Source organism: Dama dama, chromosome 6 (assembly GCF_033118175.1).
Source record: "Dama dama isolate Ldn47 chromosome 6, ASM3311817v1, whole genome shotgun sequence".
Lineage (NCBI taxonomy): Eukaryota > Metazoa > Chordata > Mammalia > Artiodactyla > Cervidae > Dama > Dama dama.
This window is the reverse complement of record NC_083686.1, coordinates 34716214-34742948: the sequence shown is the minus strand read 5'-3', so window position 1 is coordinate 34742948 and position 26735 is coordinate 34716214. Positions and strand designations below refer to the sequence as shown.

The 26735-nt window shown below is 38.0% G+C and overlaps 1 protein-coding gene across 4 annotated transcripts in view; it reads right to left on the bottom strand.

The window, feature by feature from the left end:
- Positions 1-26445, bottom strand: part of EPHA5 (EPH receptor A5) — a 367821-nt gene extending 341376 nt beyond the window's left edge. For 3 of the 4 annotated variants that reach the window (XM_061145872.1, XM_061145873.1, XM_061145870.1), the window contains exon 1: positions 26253-26412. In XM_061145872.1, coding sequence (XP_061001855.1) covers positions 26253-26412 — 160 coding nt within the window. Of the gene's footprint in view, positions 1-26252 lie in introns of all 4 variants that reach the window. The other variant, XM_061145871.1, reaches the window with a different exon arrangement.
- Between the last annotated feature and the right edge of the window lie 290 nt (positions 26446-26735).

Here is a 26735-nt window from a genome sequence, read left to right as displayed (position 1 = left end):
GGAGGGTGTGGCTGAATCAACACACACCAGTGGTTCTCAACATGGGTATCTAATAATGTGTAGAGTATTTTTGATTGTCAAAACTGGGAAGTAGGGGACTATTTTCTCCTGGCATCTCATGGTTCTGAAGAAGCCAGGCATGCAACTGACTAAGTAAGCATCCTTCAATGCACAGCAAAATTCTCCTACCCTCCAGGAAAGACTTATCTGGCTCAAATTTCACCAATACCAAAGCTGAGAGACCCTAGTACACACCTACAGTGTTACTATAAAATGTCCACTTCCACAATTCCTTGCACAATACATCAGAGGCATGATCTTCATTAACAGAAGTTAACAAATTTGGAAGAATTCCTTATGAATCAAAATACTACTCCTATCTAGGGAAATGAAAGCAATAAAAATTATAGCCTTATTTAAAGAAAAAAAGAGCATTATGAATACCCAATACTTCTAAATTATTTTAGTAACCAATGTAATAATTATTACAAGTGGAATTATTTACATTCTAATAATTTCTGAACATTCACGATGGTATGCATGAAAATGTTTTATGCCACTAATATTATCAATACTTCTATATCCTCCATTACTTAAGCTACTAACATAACACCAGTTTAGACATAGGATATAAATAAATATGAACTTTCAGAATTTCCTTTTCCAATTTCATTACTGAATTTATTAGGAAGGGTTTGGCAGTAATGGAGCCCAGTCACTAAGTATCTTCTGTACTACAATTACAGTAATTAAATTGCTCTGAACAGTATATATGCTTGTTGTAAATTGCAATGAATACACAATGAGTATTGATCTTCATGGTACAACTTAATTAAAACTTGTCCGGGAGAAACCACTAATGAATATAATTAGAGGAAATGTTTGATACCACATTTACTCTGAAGGACATTAATTAGATATCAGAAATTTTATGGAAAATGTTTTTATTCAATTATTTAGATTTTACAATAAAGCCACACTGAGAGAGTCTTTAAGGTCATTTTCCCTCAGTCACTGTACATTTACAATGAAGATGGGCATATTGGTTAGTACTCTAATCAGTAACTAAGAAGACTGATTCTCCAAGAGAAATAACTCTACAGAGGTTAGTAAGTATTCAGTCTACTGCAAATACCTAAAGTTATCACGGGAAAAACAAAGACTCACAAATATAGGAACTTTTTAGTACGTAAAAATCAGTTAACTGCCTCAATAAATAACAGATTATAATAGAAACTAATTCAAACTAATATTAGGTATGTTTTAATTTTATTACTACACACTAATGATTTTAATGCTTTCCTCAACAGACAGAGAAAAGCTCTTAAAGAAGTGACATTCAGAAAAGTCAGAGACTTGCTAGTACATTCTTTTTGTTAGGATTCAAGAAAGACAAGGGAGGGCAGAAGAAGTAAAACAGAATATGCACAAAAAGTATCCTAAGACTTCAACTTCACACATTCTAAAAATTAAGGAGCAATTGGAATTAATTATTCAAATATGCTCTTTAATGGTTTTAAGTTTCAAATATTTATAACTTGCTGTGTATCATTCTGACTCCATTGCTTCCTCCTTAATATCTTTCTAATATTAGTCACAAAAAGAAAAAAAAAAAAAAATATATATATATATATATATATATTGGATTTTCCAGAAAAATGTTAGCTTGAGCAGAATGTGTTTTAGGACTTTGAAGAGTCAAAAGACAGCTCAAGGACACTTGGTCCCATCACCACCCATGGGTAATGCTTTGAAGGAATGTGTGATTCCCTGAGGGCAAGAAGGTAAAAGAAGAGCCAAAAGGCATATTCTTAATCTTACATTGTTTCCGTTTTTCCTATGATCTTCACATTAACAAAGAAACACAATTACAATGGTAGTCAGACTTCCACCACAGCCTGAAGAAAATACTTTGGATTAGTAGCAGGTAGCATGACATTCTCTTTCTCTAAATGCATTGAATCAAAGTCCCATTGAACACAGTAAAGTTCTGATGGATACCTGCTTATTGATTTTCATTTAACAATATCAGAAAAGCTACTGAATTCAATTACAACACACACTTAACAAATTTGCGGGAATAAACCCCAGATATACAGCTGCACAGTCTCTCTACAAGGTGCCATTCGGCACAGATGTGATTTCTTGCTTCTGGGTTAAATTTTATAATTTGACAACTGCTGTAGGGAACAAAGAACAGTTGGCAAAAGGAGTGCAGAGAAAGAGGACATGTGTTTCCCATTAGAAAACAAATTTGTAATTGTAAGAATTATTTTTTAGGTTTAGAGTTGTTACACAGTTTCTGGCATCTTTGCTTGAAAGCAAGACTCTATAACTGTATTTCTACAGTGAATGGGAGAGTATTCATTTCTTTTACAATTCTCAGCAACATAATTATGTAATCTTTTCTATGAAAAAAAGGAAGGGAGAATACGAGAAAAGGAATTTATTCAGTGTTTACTATGAATGAGGTTTGACTGTGTGGATCGCAACAAACTATGGAAAATTCTTAAAGAGATGGGAATACCAGACCACCTGACCTGCCTCCTGAGAAATCTGTATGCAGGTCAGGAAGCAACAGTTAGAACTGGACATGGAACAACAGCCTGGTTCCAAATAGGAAAAGGAGTACGTCAAGGCTGTATATTGTCACCCTGCTTATTTAACTTACATGCAGAGCACGTCATGCGAAATACCAGTTGGATGTAGCACAAGCTGAAATCAAGACTGCCAGGAGAAATATCAATAACCTCAGATATGCAGATGACATTACCATTATAGCAGAAAAAGAAGAACTAAAGAGCCTTTTGATGAAAGTGAAAGAGGAGAGTGAAAAAGTTGGCTTAAAACTTAACATTTTGAAAACTAAGATCAAGGCATCGGGCCCCATCACTTCATGGCAAATAGATGGGGAAACAGTGGAAATAGTGACAGATGTTATTTTTGGAGGGCTCCAAAATGACTGCAGACAGTGACTGCAGCCATGAAATTAAAAGATACTTGCTCCTTGGAAGAAAAGTTATGACCAAACTAAACAGCATATTAAAAAGCAGAGACGTTACTTTGCCAACAAAGGTCCATCTAGTCAAGGCTATGGTTTTTCCAGTGGTCATGTATGGGTATCAGAGTTGGACTATAAAGAAAGCTGAGTGCCAAAGAACTGATGCTTTTGAACTGTGGTGTTGGAGAAGACTTTTGAGAGTCCCTTGGACTGCAAGGAGATCCAACCAGTACATCCTAAAAAAAAATCAGTCCTGAATATTCATTGAAAAGACTGATGCTGATACTGAAACTCCAATACTTTGGCCACCTGATGCGAAGAACTGACTCATTTGAAAAGTCCCTGATGCTGGGAAATGTTGAAGGCAGGAGAAGGGGGCGACAGAGGATGAGATGGTTGGATGGCATCACCGACGCAATAGACATGAGTTTCAGTAAGCTCTGGGAGTTGGTGATGGACAGGGAAGCCTGCCATGCTGCAGTCCATATGGTCACAAAGAGTCGGACATGACTAAGCAACTGAACTGAACTGATATATCATGCACTCTACTCTATCATATATATATAAGACATATCTATATCTATCTATCTATCTATCTATCTATCTATCTATCTATATATATATATATATATATATATTCTTTTATTTAATGACCTCAACAAACCTAGAAGGCTTCCCAGTTGGTGCAAGTGGTAAGGGAACAGTCTACCAATACAGGAGACACAGAGATGCAGATCTGAACCCCGCACCAGGAAGGTACCCTGAAGTAGGAAATGGCAACACACTCCAGTATTTCTTTCCTGGCAAATTCCATGGACAGAGGAGCCTGGCAGTCTGTAGTCCTTTGGGATGCAAAGAGTCAACATGTCTGTGAATGCAAATGCACAAACCTCAACAGAACACTGGCAGCTTGCAGTCTCATTCAGAATCCTAGCAGGGAAATCAAGGAAGGAAGAAATCATGAGGCAATACCTGAGGCCTTCATGACAGACCATGAGCCTTGCTTATGGCTTTCCATAATCAAGTTCCTCATTTAAGAGCCTGGGCACCTAATACCTTGATTACACCCACCTATCTCCTAGGACACCCAAAAACCATGAAATAAAACGCTAGTTATAAATGAATCTATTTGCACAGGAACCATGGCTATGAAACATTGCTTGTGAAAAATCTTACAAGCTATAAGATTGGTTTTGAAGATTGTGGTAACTAGGTAGCTCTGAGTTACTAATGTTCCTTATGTTTTGGTAGGCTATGGTCATGACTCCCCATGGATACTCTCTCACCTTTCATCTTCAGTGACAATGCATTTCTGTGGTTTTCTTTTACTTCTCTGGCTATGTGTTTCCATGATAAGCTACTCCTCCTCTATCAATCCTTCAAACCTTGGCTGTGATCAATACTCTATTTTTGTAGACTGTCTTATCACTCTATATCAATGATTCTTGCTGCTGCTGTTTACTTGCTCAGTCACGTCTGACTCTTTGTGACCCCATAGACTGTAGCCTGCCAGGCTCCTCTGTCCATGGGATTCTCCAGGCAAGAATACTGGAGTGGTTTACCATTTCCATCTCCAAATTTTAGGTCTGAGTCAATGATTCTTGACTCAGACTTAAAATGAGAATAAGAAAAGAACCTTTTGTAAAGAACAAATGTCTTGGCACCAGTCCATACATCCTGAATCAGATTATTCAGGATGGAGAATGGCTAGGATATTTCATTTTTGTTTGTTGGTTGGTTTTAGAGGTGATATTAGCACACATCCTTATGTAAGGATCCCTATAGAGGAGGGATGAACTTCCATGTCTTCAGTTGTAATGTAAATATTAATAACCATCCAAATCCATATGTTTTTTTCATCTCTTTCTCTCCTGAAAGTCCAATCAACTTGTAAAACTATCCATTAGTTATTAACACATCCATGACTTGTGGTCATTCCAAATTCAACCTGTCCCGAAATGAACAAAATATCTTCCCTGCACACACAATAAAAGGTCCTCCTCCCATTGTCTCTTATTTCAGGGAACGCAATGGCAAAGAATCAGCTCTTCCATCTAGAAATCTGTGAGTCACCTTTGCCTTCCTTCACTTATAGCCCCCATACCGAATCAGTAACCAAACCCTACCAATGCTAACTCTATCCTGCATATAACTCTCTGAACTGCCTGCTCTATTTCATTCCACAGCAGAACCAGTCTAGTCAAATCCTTGCCATAATTTTAACTTGAGAAATCTACTAACTGGTTTCTCAGCAGAGAGGTACAGTCCTTGAAAATGTCTACAAAACACTGCATCCAGAAAGACCTTTCTAAGCCATCAATGTGGTCATTCCCCTCTCCTACTTCAAAGCTTGTAGTTTTGTCTTATTGTTTTTAATATAAGTTCTTCCAGAATAATTGGTCTCTATTTTCTTCTCTAGTTTTAATCAGGCTTTTCCCTCTTTCTCTTTCCACAATTTAGCAATTCTGCACTTATTTCAGGTCCAATCATGTGGTCTTACTATTAATTCAGTTCTGTCCAATGAGCTGTGAAGGTGATCTGCAAGTGAAAGGAGCTTTTGTGAAGAAAACATAAGAAAGGGACACTCCGGGCTGCCTTAAAAGTAGCTGGATATGGGTATATTTCCTGGAACTGATGCAGCCATCTAAAGTCAGCAGGAGAGCAAAGCCTACAGATTAGGTTGGAAGAGCAAAGGGATGAGAAGTATCTGGTCCAGATTATATTCAGAGTTGCTAACCCACCTAAATTTGATGTCTGCTTCTCTTAGGACCTTCTGTTATGTGGGAAATAATCAGACTTGCTGTTTAATCCAGTGGGAAGTGATTTGCTGTAATTTGCAGAGCAAGACATTCTCACATACAACTGCTAAGTAGAAGAAATTGGAGGCAAACTTTAGTCCCTCTTACTCCACAAGTCTGTTCTTCTTCTGTCATGTCTCAATACTTCCGACTTAAAGAATTCCAGTGATATTTTAAACCATCAGATTATCTTTGAATTGATATCAAAGAAGATGATTGTTTTGTCTTTCTAAATCTTATTAACTCATTGTTGACTATGAGCAACACTCATTGCCTTTGTTTCTTAAAACAGATGCACCTCTTTTCATTTAGTTCTTTTTGCCTCTTTCTGTTCATTTTGTTTCAAAATGTTTTTCATCATCATAAACAAAGAACTTTTAGCCACTGCTCTTTGAAAACTAAGCAGTAGCACAGTCATACTATGAAGCATGCAACCCAGGAGGAAGCAGAAATCAATCAGAAACACATGCTAAAGGTTTTGAATTGTTAATATACTCTAAAATTGTAAACTCAGGGAGATGGCAGAGAGGGATTGAAAATTCATATCCACAAGGTAGTCCATACAGAGTGTTTAGGCAAAGGTAACTCTGAAATCCACTGACAGTAAAATTATGACTAATCAGCAGTCTGTTCCCTTCACAGGACACACAGCGTGAAAAGAGCAAAACCATATGGTTTTCAGCGGCTACCTTGTCAGGTCCAGTAACCAAACTTGTCTAATTTTACATATTGCTTTTATTCTAAAAATTAAAGTCAAACTAGATGACATAACAGGCTTGGAATCTGTCATAATACAGAATACGCTCACTTAATTCCACTCTACAATGTATGTAAATAATATATGACGCTCTTTCTTAGAAAATGGAATCCTCAAATCCTCAACATTTGAAATAAATGCACACATTCAAATTCACTTTGAGAATGGTTCACTGCACAAAGAATAGTCATCAGTCATCTGTGAGCTTGTAGAAGTGATTTTACTCTCAGGGTTTCAGCTCTCATATTTGTAGTATCAGTGACTAATACTAATGAAATTATATGTTTCTCTAATTAATAATCATTATATCACTTACTCCTAACAATGATCCTTTGGTATGCTATTTTCCCCACTTTACAAACAAGGAAACTGAAGTTGAGGAAAGCTAAACAGGGCAGGGTCTAAGGTCACTGAAGTGGTTGCCATTTCCTCCTCCAGAGGATCTTCCTGACTCAGGGATAGAAGCCGCACCTCCTAAGTCTCCGGTGTCTGCTGCACTGCAATCGGATGATTTATCTGCTGAGCCATCAGGGAATCCCCAACACACACACAACCAGAATCTAAACCAATCTAACTCTAGAGCTCCTTTTCTTACTTCTGATCACATCTGCCCCAATGTCTGACTTACTGAGTCCAAAAGTCCCCTCCTTTGAAATTCTTAATTTCTATATATTCAATGACTTTTACTAAATCAATGAATTTTGAATAACATGTTACAGGAGCCAGCATCTCCCATAATGCTCTAGTGGCACTGTATATAAGATAGAAATTCTCAGATCTATTAGTATAAACAGTAGACATTAGTTTTTCCTGGAAAAAATTACAATTTAGTATCAAATTCCCACCAACAAGGTGAAAGATCTTGGAAAGCAAAAGGGCAAGATGAATCCTGTCTTCCTAATTTTTATTTTATTATTCATTATGCTTTAAGCATGCCATTGGGACAAAACAGGGTATAAGTTTGTCAAAATATACCTATTCTTAAATATCAAAAAGCATACATAAAATGGAAAACGTATGCAAAGCTGACTCATTTGGAATGAATCCTTACCCTAGTCCCTAATTACTCCTAATGTTTGACTGAAGTATACCAAATTGCAAAACAATCTATATAATAATTAGCTTTCCAGCCTTCAGGGTAGGATAAGATGATTAGATCTGAACATGTACTAAAACAGAGAGAAATCTGCACAAATTCAGTCTGAATTTTAAGGTGATGGCATTTCAAAAATGCATAAACAAATCTATGGCCCAGTAGTCTTATTGTGAAATGAAAAGTGGCCCAAATTTTTGCTGGCAACTTGAGTCATTATCCCCATGTCAGTCTTATGGCTTAGTTAAAACTGAATTCTGATATAAACTCTATAGAATAAAATTTTGTTATCTAAAATGGAAATATATATATATATATATATATATTACAATAAACCCTTGGATAACAATCTGTCCTCAAAAACCAGTCAAAATATAAATCGATACAGAAAGAAGTACACAGAAATATTGTGTCCAATAATTTTAGGTGGCTGAACATAAACATTTTAGTATCCAACTTTAGTTAACAATTTCAAAATAGCTGGCAAAATTTATTACAGCAGGAAAGTAATTTTAAATCATTTCTTAAAATTATGTATCTTTACAAGTTCTAAGATTGATGATCTAGTAGCAATAATTCTTGCCTAGTTAATCTGGTGCCTAAAATGTATTTTTGGTCAAAATATAACCCTAGTAGTTCTTCTCCTTTCACAATGTGTATAAAGGAAAAGAAAAAGATAACTAAAATGAAATAAGATAAAAGTATTTTCTCATTTCAGTGGTACTCTATCAGATGTTATTTTATGCCCATTAATTACTCACATCCTTTCTCCTTCCCTGGTATTAGAATCCCACTTGTGTTTGGAGGGTAATGTGTCTACCAGAACATGGGTCATGACTGGCCTTAGCAAATAACAATCCTCATGTTTCTACAATTTTAGCCTCCACTGAACTGTGGGGCCTTGTTACACAGATCTGAAATTTCCCTTGTCAGTTTCTGGAAAAGTTTTGTTGTCTTAGCTGAAGGAATAGTGCAGCTGAGATGATTCTTGACTCTTCTCTTTCCCCTCCTCTTGTTCTGAACTGGATGTGATGCTTGGAGGTGCACCAGACTTCAGTCAACCATGAGGAAATAGGTTTTTGAGTAAAGTGAAAAAAGACATAACAACATAAAAGACATTAAGCCACTGAACCCAAACACCAGACATCTACCCTGAAACCTCTTCCTCAAACATTTTTTAACCCTCTACATTTTAAGTCACTGTTGAAAAGATTTATTATTTTCAACCTAATTATATGTAATGCAAATAATATATAAATAGGAAGAAGTCTAATTCACTGCTTTAACTTCTATTCAAGTTCTATGGACACCTGCAATGAATGAGCATTCATTTGTTCACAAATATTATTAAGCATCTACTTAAGTACCAAGAAATGTTCTCGTCCTTGGGGATATTTCCCTTGTGACTCAGATGGTAAAGAATCTGCCTGCAATTCAAGAGACCCAGGTTTGATCCTTGGATTGGGAAGATCTCCCACAGAAGCGAATGGCTACCCAATTTAATATTCTTGCCTGGAGAATGCCATGGACAGAGGAGTCTAGCTGGCTACAGTCCATGGGGACGCAAAGAGTCAGGTATGACTAAGTAACTAAAATTTTCACTTCACTTTTTACTTGGGGTTTAACATCAGTGCATAGAACAGGAAGTATCTTGTTGATTATTCACCCTTCCAGTTGCTTAGCCCTGAGGATAGACACTAGCTTGAAATTATATTACCTGTGAAATAATCCTGCTGTATCCTGCAATTCAGACTCTCTTAGGGTTTAATTATCTGAATTAACATTTGGCATTCGAGGATTTATATGAACACATTCAAAAGGAACGCAATATTATTTAGGAATGTAAAGGGGAAATATTAATCAAAGCATACACTTTGGGGATCAGTTCTAATATCAATGATTCTATCACTGACTTTGTGCCAAACCATAGTTAGAATAATTTTGAACTTCGATATTTATTTTTACAATTCTCTAACATTTCACATGTCCTTATTATACATAGTGTTATCTGATAATAATATACATGACCTTTAGTCTGAGCATATTTTCATATGCTCCTTTTAGAGATTAATAATAGAAACCAGTTATATAGCATTTTTTGAAGTATATATATACATATATTCTAAAAGTACAGATTATCATGTTCCAAACATCCAGATTTCCACAGGACTTGCTTTAATGAAGTTTGATTCAGTGAGTATAGGAGGCTCCAGACATGACATATTTAACCATGTTTTGAGGTTGGCTCCAATGAGTGCCTCTGAGTTAGGAACCATGAGCTCAAAGCAAGCTTTACCAGATATTATAACTTATTCTTTTAGAAAGATTGTTAGAAAGCTGTAAGTCAGAATCACAGCACACTGATCTTATATACAACATTCTTTTTTTATCTTAACACAGTGGTTTTCACACTGAGCCCACAACGGCTCCTGTGGTTCTAAAGAGATGTCTCAGAGGCACAAGCAGATGAAGGGAGCAAAGAGCTAAAAACAGAACCAGGAAACCCGACAACTCTGTCGCCATCTGCTTCATGTATTGGGCTTCCACAATTACTTCTTTTGAATGAGAAATTCTGCAGCTATTTAAAAAAAAAATAAATTTGAAAATCGCTTTCAATATTTTTCCCTTGGGTTTCAACAATGACTTACATAAGAACCTGTTAGATGAGAATCAGTTCTGCCTATTTTGAAAATTGTTAAGAATTACTGTTCATGGCATTGTTCAACACCCCAACACAAACAACACTGTGAACAGCTTCTCTCAAAATCCAGAGTCAGGAAAAAACTGCTTTTTCCTGATGAAATGATACATTTTCTCCCAGAAAATGAAACCTCAATAAATCAAAACTTATGCTTGTCTTCTATTCAATTGCTTTAGCATTGACGATAATGAGATTTTTTTGATGCAAGATTTCCATGTCTCCATATACTTTGATCATATTATTCTTACATTAATTGATTTTTTCTAAACTTGCAGTTTTGTAATAAAATGATAACTTCCGAGAATGATGGTATGCATAAAAATACAAATAAAAATATTTACACATATTTAACTAAAATATACGTAAGATAAGACTCCACACATGGACATCACTAGAAGGTCAATACCAAAATCAGATTGATTATCTTCTTTGCAGCCAAAGATGGAGAAGCTCTATACAGTCAGCAAAAACAAGACCAGGAGCTGACTGTGGCTCAGATCGTGAACTCCTTATTACCAAATTCAGACTTAAAGTGAAGAAAGTAGGGGAAACCACTAGACCATTCAGGTATGACCTAAATCAAAGCCCTTACGATTATACAGTGGAAGTCAGAAACATATTCAAGAGATCAGGTCTGACAGACCGAGTGCCTGATGAACTATGGAGAGAGGTTCGTAACACTGAACAGGAGACAGGGATCAAGACCACCCCATGGAAAAGTAACGCAAAAGGGCAAAATGGTTGTCTGAGGAGGCCTTACAAATAGCTGTGAATAGAAGAGAAGCAAAAGGCAAAGGAGAAAAGGAAAGATATACCCATGTGAATACAGAGTCCCAAAGAATAGCAAGGAGATATAAGAAAGCCTTCATCAGTGATCAATGCAAAGAAATAGAGAAAAACAATAGAATGGGAAAGTCTAGAAATCTCTTAAAGAAAATTAGAGATACAAAGGGAATATATCATGCAAAGATGGGCACATTAAAGGACGGAAATGGTATGGACCTAACAGAAGCAGAAGATATTAAGAAGAGGTGGCAAGAATATACAGAAGAACTATACAAAAAAGATCTTAACGACCCAGATAATCATGATGGTGTGATCACAAATCTAGAGCCAGACATCATGGATGCCAGGTCAGGTGGGCTGTAGGAACTATCACTAGAACAAAGCTAGTGGAGGTGATGGAATTCCAGTTGAGCTATTTGAAATCCTAAAAGATGATGCTGTGAAAGCGCTGCACTCAACATGCCAGCAAATTTGGAAAACTCAGCAGGGGCCACAGGACTGGGAAAGGTCAGTTTTCATTCCAATCCCAAAGAAAGGCAATGCCAAAGAATGTTCAAACTACCGCACAATTGCACTCATCTCACACGCTAACAAAGTAATGCTCAAAATGCTCGAAGCCAGGCTTCAACATTATGTGAACCTTGAACTTCCAGATGTTCAAGCTGGATTTAGAAAAGGCAGAGGAACGAGAGATCAAATTGCCAAATTCCGTTGGCTCATCAAAAAAGCAAGAGAGTTCCAGAAAGAAATCTACTTCTGCTTTATTGACTATGCCAAAGTCTTTGACTGTGTGGACTACAACAAACTGTGGGAAATCCTTATAGAGATGGGAATACCAGACCATCTGACCTGCCTCTTGAGAAATCTGTATGCAGGTCAGAAAGCAACAGTTAGAAATGGACATGAAACAACAGACTGGATCCAAATAGTGAAAGGAGTACATCAAGGCTGTATATTGTCACCCTGCTTATTTAACTTATATGCAGAGTGCATCATGAGAAACACTGGTCTGGATGAAGCACAGGCTGGAATCAAGATCTCCAGGAGAAATATTAATAACTGCATATATGCAGAAAACACTACCCTTAGGGCAGAAAAAGAAGAAGAACTAAAGAACCTCTTGATGAAAGTGAAAAGAGGAGAGTGAAAAAGTTGGCCTAAAACTGAACATTCAGAAAACTAAGATCATGGCATATGGTATCATCACTTCATGGCAAATAGATGGGGAAACAGTGGGAAAAGTGACAGACTTTATTTTTGGGGGCTCTAAAATCATTGTAGATGGTGACAGCAACCATGAAATTAAAAGACGGTTCGTCCTTGGAAGAAAAGTTATGACCAGCCTAGACAGCATATTAAAAAGCAGAGACATTACTTTGCCAATAAAGGTCCATCTAGTCAAAACTATGGTTTTTTCCAGTAGTCATGTACGGATGTGAGAGTTGGACTATAAAGAAAGCTGAGCACCGAAGAACTGATGCTTTTGAACTGTGGTGTTGGAGAAGACTCTTGAGAGTCCCTTGGACTGCAAGGAGATCCAACCAATCCATCCTAAAGGAAATCAATCCTGAATATTCATTGGAAGGACTGATGCTGAAGCTGAAACTTCAATACTTTGGCCACCAGATGTGAAGAACTAACTCATTGGAAAAGACCCTAATGCTGGGTAAGGTTGAAGGCAGGAGGATAAGGGGACAACAGAGGATGACATGGTTGGATGACATCACCAACTCAATGGACATGAGTTAGAGTAAGCTCTGGGAGTTGGCGATGGACAGGGAGGCCTGGCGTGCTGCAGTCCATGGGGTCGCAAATAGTCAGACATGACTGAGTGACTGAACGGAACTGAAGTAAATATAATCTCTAGATTGTGGGTGCAACTAAGAGATTCCACACCAAACACACTTGATTTATTTGCTATCAATTTATTTGTTGTAGGACCCAAGGCAATTTTACTTAATTTCTTCCCAACCCAATCTCGTAGTAAACTGAAGTAATAATTTCCACCTCACGGGGTTGTTGTGAGAATTAAAGGAGATTATGTGGTAACAGTTTTCAGAGCAGCTATCGTATTATCCCTAACATCTAGAAGAAAAATTCAGTTCAAAGAATTCATAGCTCAGTAGAATACAATATTAACCCATTGACACCTCTGATATATTTCTTAGAATTTTTACAGTAAATAAAAAATATGTTCAAGGGGGATAGGTAGTTAAATATCCTAAACAGACACTGGTTAAAATTAAACACACTAACTAGACCTTAACTAAGCTATACTTAAAAAGCTATTGATCATTATATTTTAAACTCTATTCTTTATAAATCTATTTTTAAAGTTATTCAGTTCACGTAGTTGATGGTATGCATTTTACTACTCCTTTCCCTGCAATCTTAAGAATTCCTACCAAGTTGCAAATCTAAAGTTCTTCATAAAGTAAGTGACAGTCTAAATTATCCAGGAATTCTAAAACAAATGAAAGTAAATTTCACCCCCTCCCCAGAAATTTAAATCATTAAGAAACAGATGTTTTACATTAACCATTTTTCTAGAGGTAAGATAAGTCATTCTTAAAGCAGAAAAAGTTGTTTTTATGTTGGTTGATTGTGGCTCAAGTCATAGGAATTCTGAGAACTTGTCATAAGAAAGAGGGTGAAAAACAGTCACTGGTTACAACATAAAGAGATAGTGACCACTGGAAATATCCTAGTTATTTCTTGTGTGAAAGTGTGAAGCATTAGTTGCTCAGTCCTGTCCTACTCTTTGAGACCCCTTGGACTGTAGACCCCCAGGCTTCTCTGTCCATGGGTTTTCCCAGGCAAGAATACTCGAGTAGGTTGCCATTTCCTTCTCCAAGTGATCTTCCTGACCCAGGGTTCATTATAAAGAATGCTTTATAATTTACAATTAGGCATAAAGACCAAAGTTACCTAGGCTGAGGAAGGAAATGTTTCCTACTGGGCACCCAGGACCCAACTGCACTGAGAGCCTGGCTCCCCCACATGAGCCTGGAGTGCAAGGACTTGGAGGGAAGCGCCCGGAGAGGCGGGCCAGGAACAAGATACTGAGAGCTGTGAACTCGGGTTCAAGGAGTTTAGATTTTATCCTGAGGACACTGAAGAAATGCTGAAGGCTTTATCCAAGGAGTAAACAAGGGCTGCTAGAGTAACTGAACTGAAATCAAGTGCGTCTCTTGTGGTATTTCCATTTACATTAAGTATTCAGTTCAGTTCAGTTCAGTTGCTCAGTTGTGTCCGACTCTTTGCGACCCCATGATTAGCAGCACGCCAGGCCTCCCTGTCCATCACCAACTCCCGGAGTTTACTCAAACTCATGTCCATTGAGTCAGTGATGCCGTCCAGCCATCTCATCCTCTGTCGGCCCCTTCTCCTCTTGCCCCCAATCCCTCCCAGCTTCAGGGTCTTTTCCAATGAGTCAGCTCTTCACATGAGGTGGCCAAAGTACTGGAGTTTCAGCTTCAGCATCAGCCCTTCCAATGAACACCCAGGACTGATCTCCTTTAGGATGGACTGGTTGGATCTCCTTGCAGTCCAAGGGACTCTCAAGAGTCTTCTCCAACATCACAGTTCAAAAGCATGAATTTTTCAGCACTCAGCTTTCTTCACAGTCCAACTCTCATATCCATACATGACCACTGGAAAAACCATAGCCCTGACCAGATGGACCTTTGTTGGCAAAGTAATGTCTCTGCTTTTCAATAAGTATTAGACAGTACTAACTAACGTAGAAAATTAGAGCCTGCTAAATGTCAGAGTGCCAACACACACTGCTTTTTAACATGTGGAATATTTAATGCTTATATAATGCTTGATGTGTACCAGAACTTTTATACACCACTTTGTTGACATGAACCTGCTCTATTTGTATTCCCATTATACAGAAAAGAATACATAGACACAAGGAGATTTTCCAGCTTTCTAGGTTTTCAAGGTCACACAACTCTAAGTAGTTCAGCCAGATGCCAGAGTTTTTGCTCTTAAACCAGCCTGCCCCACTCCCTCTTGAAGTGGAATGTTGAATTCTGCAGTTAAGAGACTTTGGCTTTGAAATTGATTCTATTTTTTTACTAGATCGAATTATCTTGTTTCAGTTCCTGTGTTTATAGCAATGATTTATCTCATCTATCCTACAGGATTTTTTATGAGATTCTCATGGAATGAGGCAGGTTAGCAGATTTTGTAAACTATAAAGCATTATAATAACATAAACTATATAAAACTAATTATAAAATATTTAATATTGCTATGTACATAAGGAGGGAAAAATTGTTGTGAGAGTTTCTTTTTTTTATTTTTATTTTTTTCATTTATTTTTATTAGTTGGAGGCTAATTGCTATAAAATATTGTAGTTTCTGAATGGGATTACAGGTATATAGAGCTAGAGTGTAGCCTGGGTTGGGGATTGAGAATTGGGCTGCTTACACAAGAAAGCAAGAGAAAACAATTTAAAAACTAAAAACTGTAGCCTAAAATAAAAAAAGAGGTAATGTGGAGAAAGGGATCTTTACCTTGTGCTAGTGGGCAATGGAGGGGAGATGTCAACATGGGGATCAATCAGTGCTTAAGAGTCTGATGACAAGATCAAGTATTTTGTGGGGCAGCAGGGGGTGGAATTAGAAGGATGATTGAACATGCCAACAAACAGCCTCAGGACTCCACGTGAATTTTTGGATGAACCTTTACTTTCCACTGTCTGTGATATGGGCCATTATGTGGATGGTGAGGGCAAGAGTCACTGGGTATCTGGACTTCCCGTCAATAGTCTCCCCTTTTTAAGAGGAGTTGACAAAAGCAGAGCTGGAGTTGGACTGTCTGGGTTTGAACGAAGATTTCTACCATGCTAAGTCGCTTCAGTTGTGTCCAACTCTGTGACACCAGGCTCCTCTGTCCTTGGGATTCTCCAGGCAAGAATACTGGAGTGGGTTGCCATGCCTTCCTCCAAGGGATCTTTCCCACCCAGGGATCGAACTCGTGTCTCTTTCTCTTTCTACTGCATCTCTTTCTACCACTTTTGGATTTGTAAACTTGGGCAAGTTATTTAACTGTTCTGTGTCAGTTTCCTCATGTGTACAATAGGAATAATGATAATAATATTATAATACATATTTCCTAGGCTTGTTGTGAGAAAAATAAATCAATATTCATGTAAACCACTTAAAACAATGTTTGGTATGTGGTATATCAATAACATTAACTATAATTATTTTATATAGGTGGGTGTACTTATGCATGCAGATACACATATATATTTCATAAGGAAATCAAAATACAATGCATTCTAAACTTTCTTATATCTGTTTATGTTACCTATATAAAAAAGATAAGTCTTCACAGAATTGTATTAAAACCTTTATGAATATGTGAAAGGTAGTGTTTTCAAATAGTATTTTAAACTCTGAGTATAATCAAACAGATCAGAAAATTATATATTTCAAACCAAAATAAAGGTGGCAAACTATAGTATCAGACATGTTTCAGGAAGCTTTTAAGTATTTAATTCTCTCAATTATCCACTTTCATAGTATCATAAAGGTCATTTAAAATATACATATTATATTAAATACATATATATAACTTTTTATGCCAGTAGTGAATATCTAAACATTTGAAGATATCTCTTGATACGTCTGTGGCTAGTAAGAAACATGTTGATGTTTGGCAAAAACCAACACAATTCTGTAAAGCATTTATCCTTCAATTAAAAATAAATAAGTTTAAAATTTAAAAAAGAAGAAATGTAAAAAAAAAAAATTGACCTCTCCTTTAGAAATAATCAGGTAAAAGGCAACATTTACAACCATGATCTTTGAACTGATGATTTTTCCTTTGCTTCCTAACCAAACCCCAGTATTCAATATTAAATAATTAGCAAACCAGCTGAAAATTAGGACAACATCATGTGACTGATTTTTAGCTCTATGGAAAATTTGCATATGCAGTTCCTTTTATTAGATTGTTTTCCTGTCCCAGATTCCATTCTAATGCAAGGAAGACACTAACCTGAGATTCTGAAAACTTATCTTAAATAGCTCACATTTAGGAGTGGGGAAACCAAAGCAACTAACATTTGTTGTATACCTGTTTTGCTCTAGGAATTTTACTAAGCAACATACATTCTCTGCACATTATTTTCACAAGTGAAAATTGCTAACATTTAACTTTTAGTATGTGGAATCTGACATGTGTTCAAGAACACTCACTCATACTTGGTAGGGCTTGTTTCGTGGTCTTCACATGTTCCCATTTTGTACTACCTGGTGAGAAGCAGTTACTGCAAAGTTCATTAAAATTAAGTTGCAGGGCCCTCATGATATGGGTCACTTCCATGTCACTGAGAGAACAGCCAAGTATTCATTAAGTCCATATTTCTGCTACACTTGCAGAACTAACATTTTTTGTACTGCTTTCCTTAAGGATGATTCCTCACATAGTACAAACTTAAATCCATTAAACTGATGCTCCAGATGTTTCCTATATTCTACAGCTTACCTGGCAAGAAAAGCATTATCATAAGTGGATTCTGCAGCATTCTAACCAGCCATACTCCCACAACTTGTACATGTGTACTGGTCATCACTTAGAAAATTATCTCTGCTTGTCTCTTCTCCACAACAATTATGTGAAGAAGTACCATACAGCAGATAAATGAACTGAGGCTAAATAAATAAATAAATAACAAAATAAGTGTCCACAGAATTCAGACAGTAAATGATGGAGATGAGAAGAAAAAAAAAAAAAAACCCACAAAATACAAAAAACACAATCCCAAAACAAAACTAGTTTCTTTTTGAATTTCAAAGCCAGAAGTTTGGTTTTATATTTTCCTTTATGTTTCTGTAATTCCATGCCATTTAATCCTTTCCCTGCCTCATTTTGCAGGCTTGAATAAAAAAAAAAGGTGACTGCAAAACTGCCATATTAAATGGTTCTTTGGTTGCTACTTCCACCCCACTTCCAGAAAAACCAAACATGATGTTTAAAATCCTTCAGACACAGCAGTTCCCAAATATTTTCCAGTTTTCTCAGAAGACTGGTTGTACCTCCTTTAGGAGACTTCACGGCAGCATCACTGCACTGCTTAGGGTGTAGAGAGAAGCAAGACCTCTGTCACCTTCCAAACAATGGGGCAGTGGCCGCACCTGTCCAGGCGGCACACAGGTAAAAGCTACAACTTGGCTCAGAGACGGCCTGCTGCAGACTGCTGTGCTGAACTGGTGCCAGCCTGGTCTACCTGCTGAGTTTGTCTTTGCACAGAAAAGACATTAACAAGCATCTTGGAGCAGGAAGAGACAGTCAGTGCAAAGTAAATAAGTGAACTCTGTGTGTGTGTGTGTGTCTGTGTGTCTTGCTTAGCCATGTCCGACTCTTTGCAACCCCATAGATTGTAGCAGGAGCACAAAACTGACCGATACCCTAAACTCCTGCACTTCTGACTTAAGAATCCTGCAAAAAATACACAACTTGGTTTGCTACAATCTACTCTCTAACATTAACAACTGTGTCCCGTGATTTATTTAACAGAAGACTATATTGTCTGATCACCCCTACTTCCTTGGAGGTATCGGAACTCACAGGCATGGATGAGCCAGTACTCCCTTATTTTGCTCTGACTTTGCATAAATGAAGTGTCTGACAGGGGAGGAGGGAAGGAAAGAGGGAGAGAGAAAAAAAGAAAGGAGGAAAATGAGATAAAGAGAAACAGAGTGGGAAAGGGGAAAAGGAGATGTGACAGATGAAAATAAGAGTGTGAAATCATCATAGAAGAAAAAAGACATTACCCATCTCTGAATGAAAGAACAGACTGTATTTGCTCTAAATCTTCCAATACTTAGCCGGAAACATGTTTCCAAGTAGGAACATTTTCTCACAAAGCATATGCAAAACATTTCAACCCTCAGGTTTTGGCTCTTTGATTTCTTTCTTTCTTTTTCTTTTTTTTTAAACAAGATCATTTACTTAACAAAGTTAGGAGCCCAGTTAGTAGAACCAAAGATGTGTGTGATGGATGGAGAAGACAGCCTGGGCAATAGTCCAGCAACTGTAACAGAATTAGAATCATCACAGACACTTTAATCCTAATTATTTCATCTGTGGGGTGTTGAATGCCACAAGTATTTGGCATGACTCAACGAAACGGTGGAACTTACAGAGAAATAAAAGAAACAGAACTAAATGAATGAAATAAAATCAACTAAAGTTATTTCTTTTTTTCCATGAGGCTGGGGTTTATATCTTCAGAGTCAGTAAAACAAATGTCAAAATAGAATGTGTATGTGTGTCTGTGTGTGTATTTGCCTACAAGTATGGTATTTTTTAGTGTTATAAAAAATAAAACCCAAGTACTTTTATTAATACCAAGCTCATAGTGATACCATCTTGACATCCTTCCTTTCCCTTTCTTTTGAAAAGCTTCACCACAATCTTAACACAAACCTCACAGGCAGTCCATGTGCACAAACCACTATCATCAGGCCAAGTTCCTGCACTTTGCTTAATAAATGCACAGCAATAAAGCCACGAACACTGAATCACTGCAATGCATGACCTAGGGTCAACTTCTGATCAATGAAGTTTTGTATATTCTAAGAGTTTAAGAATAGTTTAGATGATATTAATAAAGTACCACACACACTGATCAGAGACTAAAGGTTGTGGAATCTACAGGGAAAAAAAAAAAAAACCAACCTAGAATAAAGCTTGTCAATGAGACCCTAAAAACAAAAGTCACACACATTTTTAAAAAGGATTTCTGAGCATTTTTTAAATGACAGAAAGCTCTCTTTATGTTCTCTTTAAATTGCTAAAGATTAAAAAATCATTAAAAATTATACCAACAAAAAATGGCAGCTGGTAATAAAAGTCATCATGCTAAGCCTCACAGTTTTCAAAAACTCCAAGTAGTGCACTTACTAAATTATACTTTTATTTTATAGCTTTGCAACACATGGAATTCTCATTAGAGATACTAGACAACAAACTTGAACTTTTAGTAAAAAAAATGAAAGATCATAAATTCCCACGTTTCACCGGACAGTTCTTATGTACCTTGCAGTGTTTCTTTTTATTTACTTTTTGCTTTACAGTAACATTATACAGGCTAAGAAATTTTTAAGATGATAATGAAATAAGTTAAAAAGGAATTTTAAAATCTGTTTCTCATGAGATTTGTTGACTAGAATTATGTTTTAAGTCATTAAGTGTTTTCTATTGTTGTTTTAATATGAATTTTAAATTAAAGCCTTTTCTTATTTTATGTGACTAGAATGAGGGAAATGAACAAAACCTATACACATGAAACTACAGTGTCAAAAGAAAAATGTAAATTCCAATTGAATTCTAATACTCAGGAATACCTGTACTACTATTTGTAATCTGATTTATAAATAGCTATTTCTACTACAATTTATGACATCAGATCCTACTATTTCTGTGGAAAGTTCTCTGTTACAACACCTTGTATATGTTACCAAAATGTATTATAAAAAAATGAGCTGTTGTCCAAAATTTGGATTTAAAATTCTTAAACCATTTTTCTTATTCAAAAGTCAACTTTCGTCTTGTTCAAACACTTTAAAATCTATTTCATTAACTCTGAATAAACAAACGTCCAGAGAGTCAGAAACTAAAACAGGAAAAGTAAACATAGGATAAAGGGAGACCCCCTAAGTATTCTTGCTATTTTGGAAGTTAAAAAACAAAAACTTAAAAATGGGTCATTGACATTTTGAATTAAACATTTTCAATAGAACCAACAATTCAGTTAAGATTTTCACATTGAATAACTATCAAATCTTCCAGTTTTCTAATTCCTATATAATAATACTTTGAAAAGCATTATGAACAGATCAAAGAATCTCCAGTTATTCATTCCTATATTAAATATATCTTAATGAATAAATTTATTTTGTTTATTATTTGAAAGTTATGTTTTATTAAACTTTTTGTAAAAATATGAACTTTTAAATTTATTTATCTACTTATTTACTAAATCTATTTATTTTAAAAAAATAAAATTATTTTTTTAGCAACCTTTGTACACATGTACAGAAGTGTAAGTTTACCATTTAGTCTGTGATAGAATATATGATACATTTTTCAATGTCAATTAAAAATACCATTAGGAGTGTTTATGTATACAATAGATTAGGATAACACCTTTGAAGAAATCACTATCTATCCAACTGATTATATACATTTTGATTAAATGACTAAATATGCATTTACCCAGTAGAGCATACCAGTAGGAACTATTCTCTATAGATAAATACTGACCGGCCAGAGATAGTAGAACAGCAAGAATCACTGAATTTCTATTGTAACAATTTACATTTTTAGCTCTCACATTGCTTTATTGCTTTTATAGTTAATATCACTGTTTCTGGAAAGAAAACAAAAGGACAAATACTGCAATCAATTTTTGATGATTTACAAGCAAGGCTGAATATTGGAACGTCAGTTAATTTTGTTGCTTCATGAAAACTATAGTAAAAGTATTTTAAGGTTACTAAAAATATCATAATCATCTTTGAATGATAACATACCTTTGCTAACTTAAGTTCAAGTTATTCATTAATAAAATAAAATATATCTGCTAATTTAAATTGAAAAAATAAAGTATAAAGAATCATCAACAATTTTTACATCAGTTTTTTCTTTAAGATATTAAGAACACATTTTTTTAAAAAAGAACATTTGACTCATAAAAGGAAAAATAACTCTAGTTAGTTAATACAATCATGTACGTCATATCCTATTTTTATAAGGTAAAAAGGTTTCTTCCAAATGAAAGAGAAATAAATTGGTCACTCAAGCAAATATCTAAAAAAGGCACACCAAACAAAGGAGATTCAAGTGGTCAAGTCAATCAACAAAAGTGTAGTGAAAATAACTAAAGCACTGACATTTTCTCTGCAGTAGCAACAATGAATAAAGTCTAATGTTTAATTAAATGTTTTGGGATTGTTTTGTATATAAATAGCTATATCACCTCATTTTTATATTTCATGTAGAAAACGCCAAAGGATCACATTTTGTAAAGCAGAATGTTAATAATATAAATAATGGCAACTAACACATTTCTAAGCATAAAAAAAAAAATGAATCCTCTTCCCATACCAACTATATCCTATGTGGACTTAGATAAAGAACTAATAATATTTACAAATGACAATATTATAATAAAAATAGTTTCAATCAAAGGAGAACACCCATTAGAAATGCAGAAATTGTTCAACCTTTTCCCCGCCTTATATGAGGATATGAAATCCTCTTACATGTCACCCTGACACCCAAGAAGATCTTTGTCTACCTCAAAAAAAGGCTTAAAATTTCAAGACCCAACCTTCTGCTCCCTATTCAAGGTTTATAAAGCAAAACGCCAAAACTCTACACGGTGCCTTCCTAGTTCCAACAATCTGTGATTCAAACAGGGGTAATGGCTCTCTTTTTTCCTTGAGCAGCATCCTGGTGAGGGAATAATTTTACTGTGGTTTTTCTGTGGGGTCCTGCCTCTTTATCTAAAAGGAAATGAATTACAACCGGATGACAAGACCACACAACAAAGCCATTTAGTTTTACAAATCTATTATGTCGTCCAATCGTTTTATGGGCCTGGTCCTATTAGAAACCAAGAAAAAACCCTCAAACAAACTTTCTTCCTTTTCTTTATTTCCATTGAAAGCATCTACAATTTTATGATTGTTTTTCAAACAGTTCAGCACACCCCCCCCCCTCAATTTTTCCCCTCATGTGGTGTTTTTTTCTTTTTTTCTCCCTCAGAGTCCCTCCATCCCACTTCCTGAAACATACAAAACATTCAGAGACAAGAAACTGGACTTTTCAAATACAAACTGCTGACAACTGTCAGAAGCACTTTACTGGGACATTACTAACTGTAGCTTCAATGAATTAAGCTTGATTCACTGCGGGTGAATCATTTTCAATGCAGAGTTGTTCAGCAGTAATTGGCCAAGAAACCCTGCTGCGAAAAGCACTTGTCAAATAATGCTTGTTTACAAATATATCTCCCAACAGCAAAAAGTGGCAGTTACTGGATAAGTTCAAGGCCACCTCCAATATTCATAACAGTGGACATGCTTCCTTTATTTACTAAATCTATTAAATTTTTCACTTGTTGATACCCTTGCTAATATCTGTCCTGCCTGATCAATCTTAGAGAAATGTTTTGCCTTATATATGCCTCTGAATTATTCTACAATAAAAGTCTTGTGTATTATACTGTAGCTCAAAGGTTTCTTCCACATGTATTCATGCCTAACACGTGTAGTAAGACAACTAAAGATATATTTACAATATCCTAGAGTTCAGGCCAAAGAGTAAATTTTCCTCTTATTTCTATTACCCAGTGTATTTTAACATTTATTTCATATCAGTCCAAGATTCTAGATATACATTTGACTTTTTCTGTTCAATTTTGCTTATTTATGTCAACCAAACTTAAATTTTAAACATGACTGGAGTACCAATTATAAAAGTAAACTTCCATTTATTTCTACCTGACTTGAATTTTTTTCATCTCATAACAGGAGCGTTTGTAACATACACATATATAATGGATATGTACACTACAGTCTGAGAAGTCACAAAGCATCTATAGGTTGCAGAAAGCACAGTATAGAACAAGTTTTTAAAGGAGTCAGTGCACACATAAAATCTTTCTTTCAAAGTTCCTTCAGAAACAATCAAAAGCAAACTTGAAAATTCCAGTCTGAATCTTTAAATAAATAAACTGCTGTTATAAATATCTTATATTCTTGTTCTTTGATTAGAATAGCAGCATCATGGAGAAACAAAAAGAACATATGAATAAATAGCGAAGGTCTGGCATTACACTAACAGAAAACTGCTGGGCAGAGAAGGGATGTAGCAGATGAAACATACAAATATATACATACATACATATATATACGTACATGTAAAATAGTAAAATTTTATTTCTAATTATGTAAAATAGTGTAGTTACAAAATGTGCCCCAAACAACAGACATGCTTTTATTTCTAGTGCCTTCAGAACATTGGTTGGTAAAGTACCACTCACTGTTGGTTAGACCCCTGCAATCCCCATCTCACTGACGCCCAAGTTTTGCTGTTCCACTCGCTGGGAAAGGACACACAACCTGTGGGTATTAAGTCCGTGATACCAGCCAGTCTACCTTCCACAGACTCCAGGTCCTCTTACAACACCACAGGAGACCCTGCTTCCCTCCATTTCCTTTTGCCTCTTCTCTCTGCAGTCTGGACCCTTATTCCCATTTAGCGCCACCCTCCCTGAGACTTCATTTCTTCCCTTTCCCTAACCAAGAGCTACAACTCCTTTACACCTCTGCATAAGCCCCTTCCCTCATCATACCTAAGGGGGAAAAAGGAAGAAACGTAACGAGAACACACGAAAGAATAAAATGATATTACTATTACTCTCTAAATCCAAACCAGGTCGCCCCTTTCAATAGAGTAAGACAGTTAATAAAAGGACTCCTAACCCTGTCATAATTCTCCGGGCTTCTAACATATAAGGACACGACTTCAGAAAACACTTTTTCAACTTTACCAGGGAGGTTAAAAATGCAGACTGCTTGTGTTAAGCATGGGGTATTATAGGCAGGTAAGTAGATGGGTAGGTAGGCAGATAGATGGATAGATAGATAGATCGAGCTACATATAACCCCTAAATCAGATTTTTTAAAACAAATTTGGAGGGTAAAGAGAAGCTCACGGGGTGGGGAGAGGAGTATCGATCCTTCCTGTTTTTCACACGGTTCCTAGGGAGCTGGCAGCGCTCCGAGACCAGCTCAGCCCCTTTCCCTACAGCCAAGGCACACACAACCCGTGCAAGTCACGAGGACACACACGACCCCGCCGCTGCTGCTTCATCTTTCCGGTCCCGCGTCCCCTGACCCACGAGTGGAAGGAAATTTTTAAGGTTCTTTGCCTCACTCGAGGCATCCGGGGCTCCAAATCGAAACCCCAACCTTCCCGCCGAGGTGGTAGGTTTTTGATGTTTTAGTGGTGGAGCTGACCACCCAGACCCCATCTTCTCCTAACCCACATGGGATCTGAGATGCTGCCCCCACCTTGGAGGGCTGCGTGGTCCGGGCGCGGGAGAGGACCCGGAGGCCGAGGGCGGCGAGCCGAGCAGCTTAAGCCCAGATCCGGGAGCCAGGAGCGCCGCGCAGGTGCGGCTCCCGTGCTGGCCCTACTCTCCGCGTGCAAGGCGGGGACAGTCTTCTGGGTCCGGAGCGCGGGATGGGGGATCGGGGAGAGAGCTGGGGACTCTAGGATCCCGAACGGAGCTTTTCCCTTTCGGAAACGTGGGGGAGACCCGATTCGATGAGTTCCAGCATCACCTTCCAGGCGGCGACACTCCCCTCCCCCGAACCCTCCGCCTCCCGCTGCATCCCACCTTCCAGACTTCTTTCCATTTCGTCTGAGTGATCACACGACCCCCAAAGTGCGGCACACCCCCACAGTGTGAGGCGCTGTCCGTCCTTCTCCATCCCCCCTCCGGCGAGAAATAAAAGCTCTTACCACCCACCCTAGAATAGCAGCTGGCGATGCCCTAAATAACAGCTCCCAGAAGGCACTTTACCCCAAAATAAAACCATCCAGCCACCCCCACCAGGTTCCCCATCCTCAGCCACCCCCACCACGTTCCCCATCCTCAGCCCCAAATAACGGTTTCTAAAAGCCCCACAGCTCCCGAGATCCCCGTCACTGCGCTTCAAACAGTTCCCACTCCTAAAAGCCCGAAATGCCACTTCCCCACGCGCTTCAAGTGGGACCCAGCCGCACCCTGCCTCCCGGCGCCGGTCGCGGAGCCTTCTTATCTTTCTGGCTTCCAACTTCCCAGCCCCCCCAATCAGCCCAGGTCCGCAGGCAGGTTCCGCGCCGAGCGCTCCGCGGCTTAAGTCAAACAATGCGAGTGGAGACGGCTGAGCACCGGAGGGAAAAGGCGAAGCGAGAGCGGACGGCCCATGCTAGCTCCGGAAGAGGGGTGCGATTTCGGCCGCGGCGGCCGCGTCCAGGCCCCGCCTCGCCCCTCCGCCCCGGGTCGCCGCGGTCCCCACCCCCACGGCTCTACCTTCGTTGCTGGGGCTGGCCAGGAGGGTCCGGAGCGCGGCGCACAGGAGAAGGCAGGTCCAGAGGGGCGCCCTGCGAGGTGCGGAGGAGCAGCCGGCCAGGGACGCGGGGGTGCTGGGGGCCCGCCGGCGTCCCGCGCCCCGGGGCCCCGAGCCCCGCATCTTGTCCTCGCCGCCTCCGCCGCCGCTGTCCCGCGCCGCTCAGTCCACGGCTCTCGCCTTGCGGAGGGCGCGAGAGAGGCTCGCGGTTCCTCCCCGTTCCCCGCAGGCTCCTTCACCTTCGGGCCCGCGGCTCGCCCCAGTGCGGGGACCGCGGGGCTTCCCGGACGGCTGAAGTTTGCTTCCGGAGCCCCACACCCTCCTCTCCGCTGGGGTTAAATGAAATACTAGTGACGGCAGACAGTGCAATTCGGGACAGGACTCGAGGGTGTCGAGAAGGTCCCGCGTCCCGTTCCGTGCCTCTTTATAGACTTTTAAGGATGGAG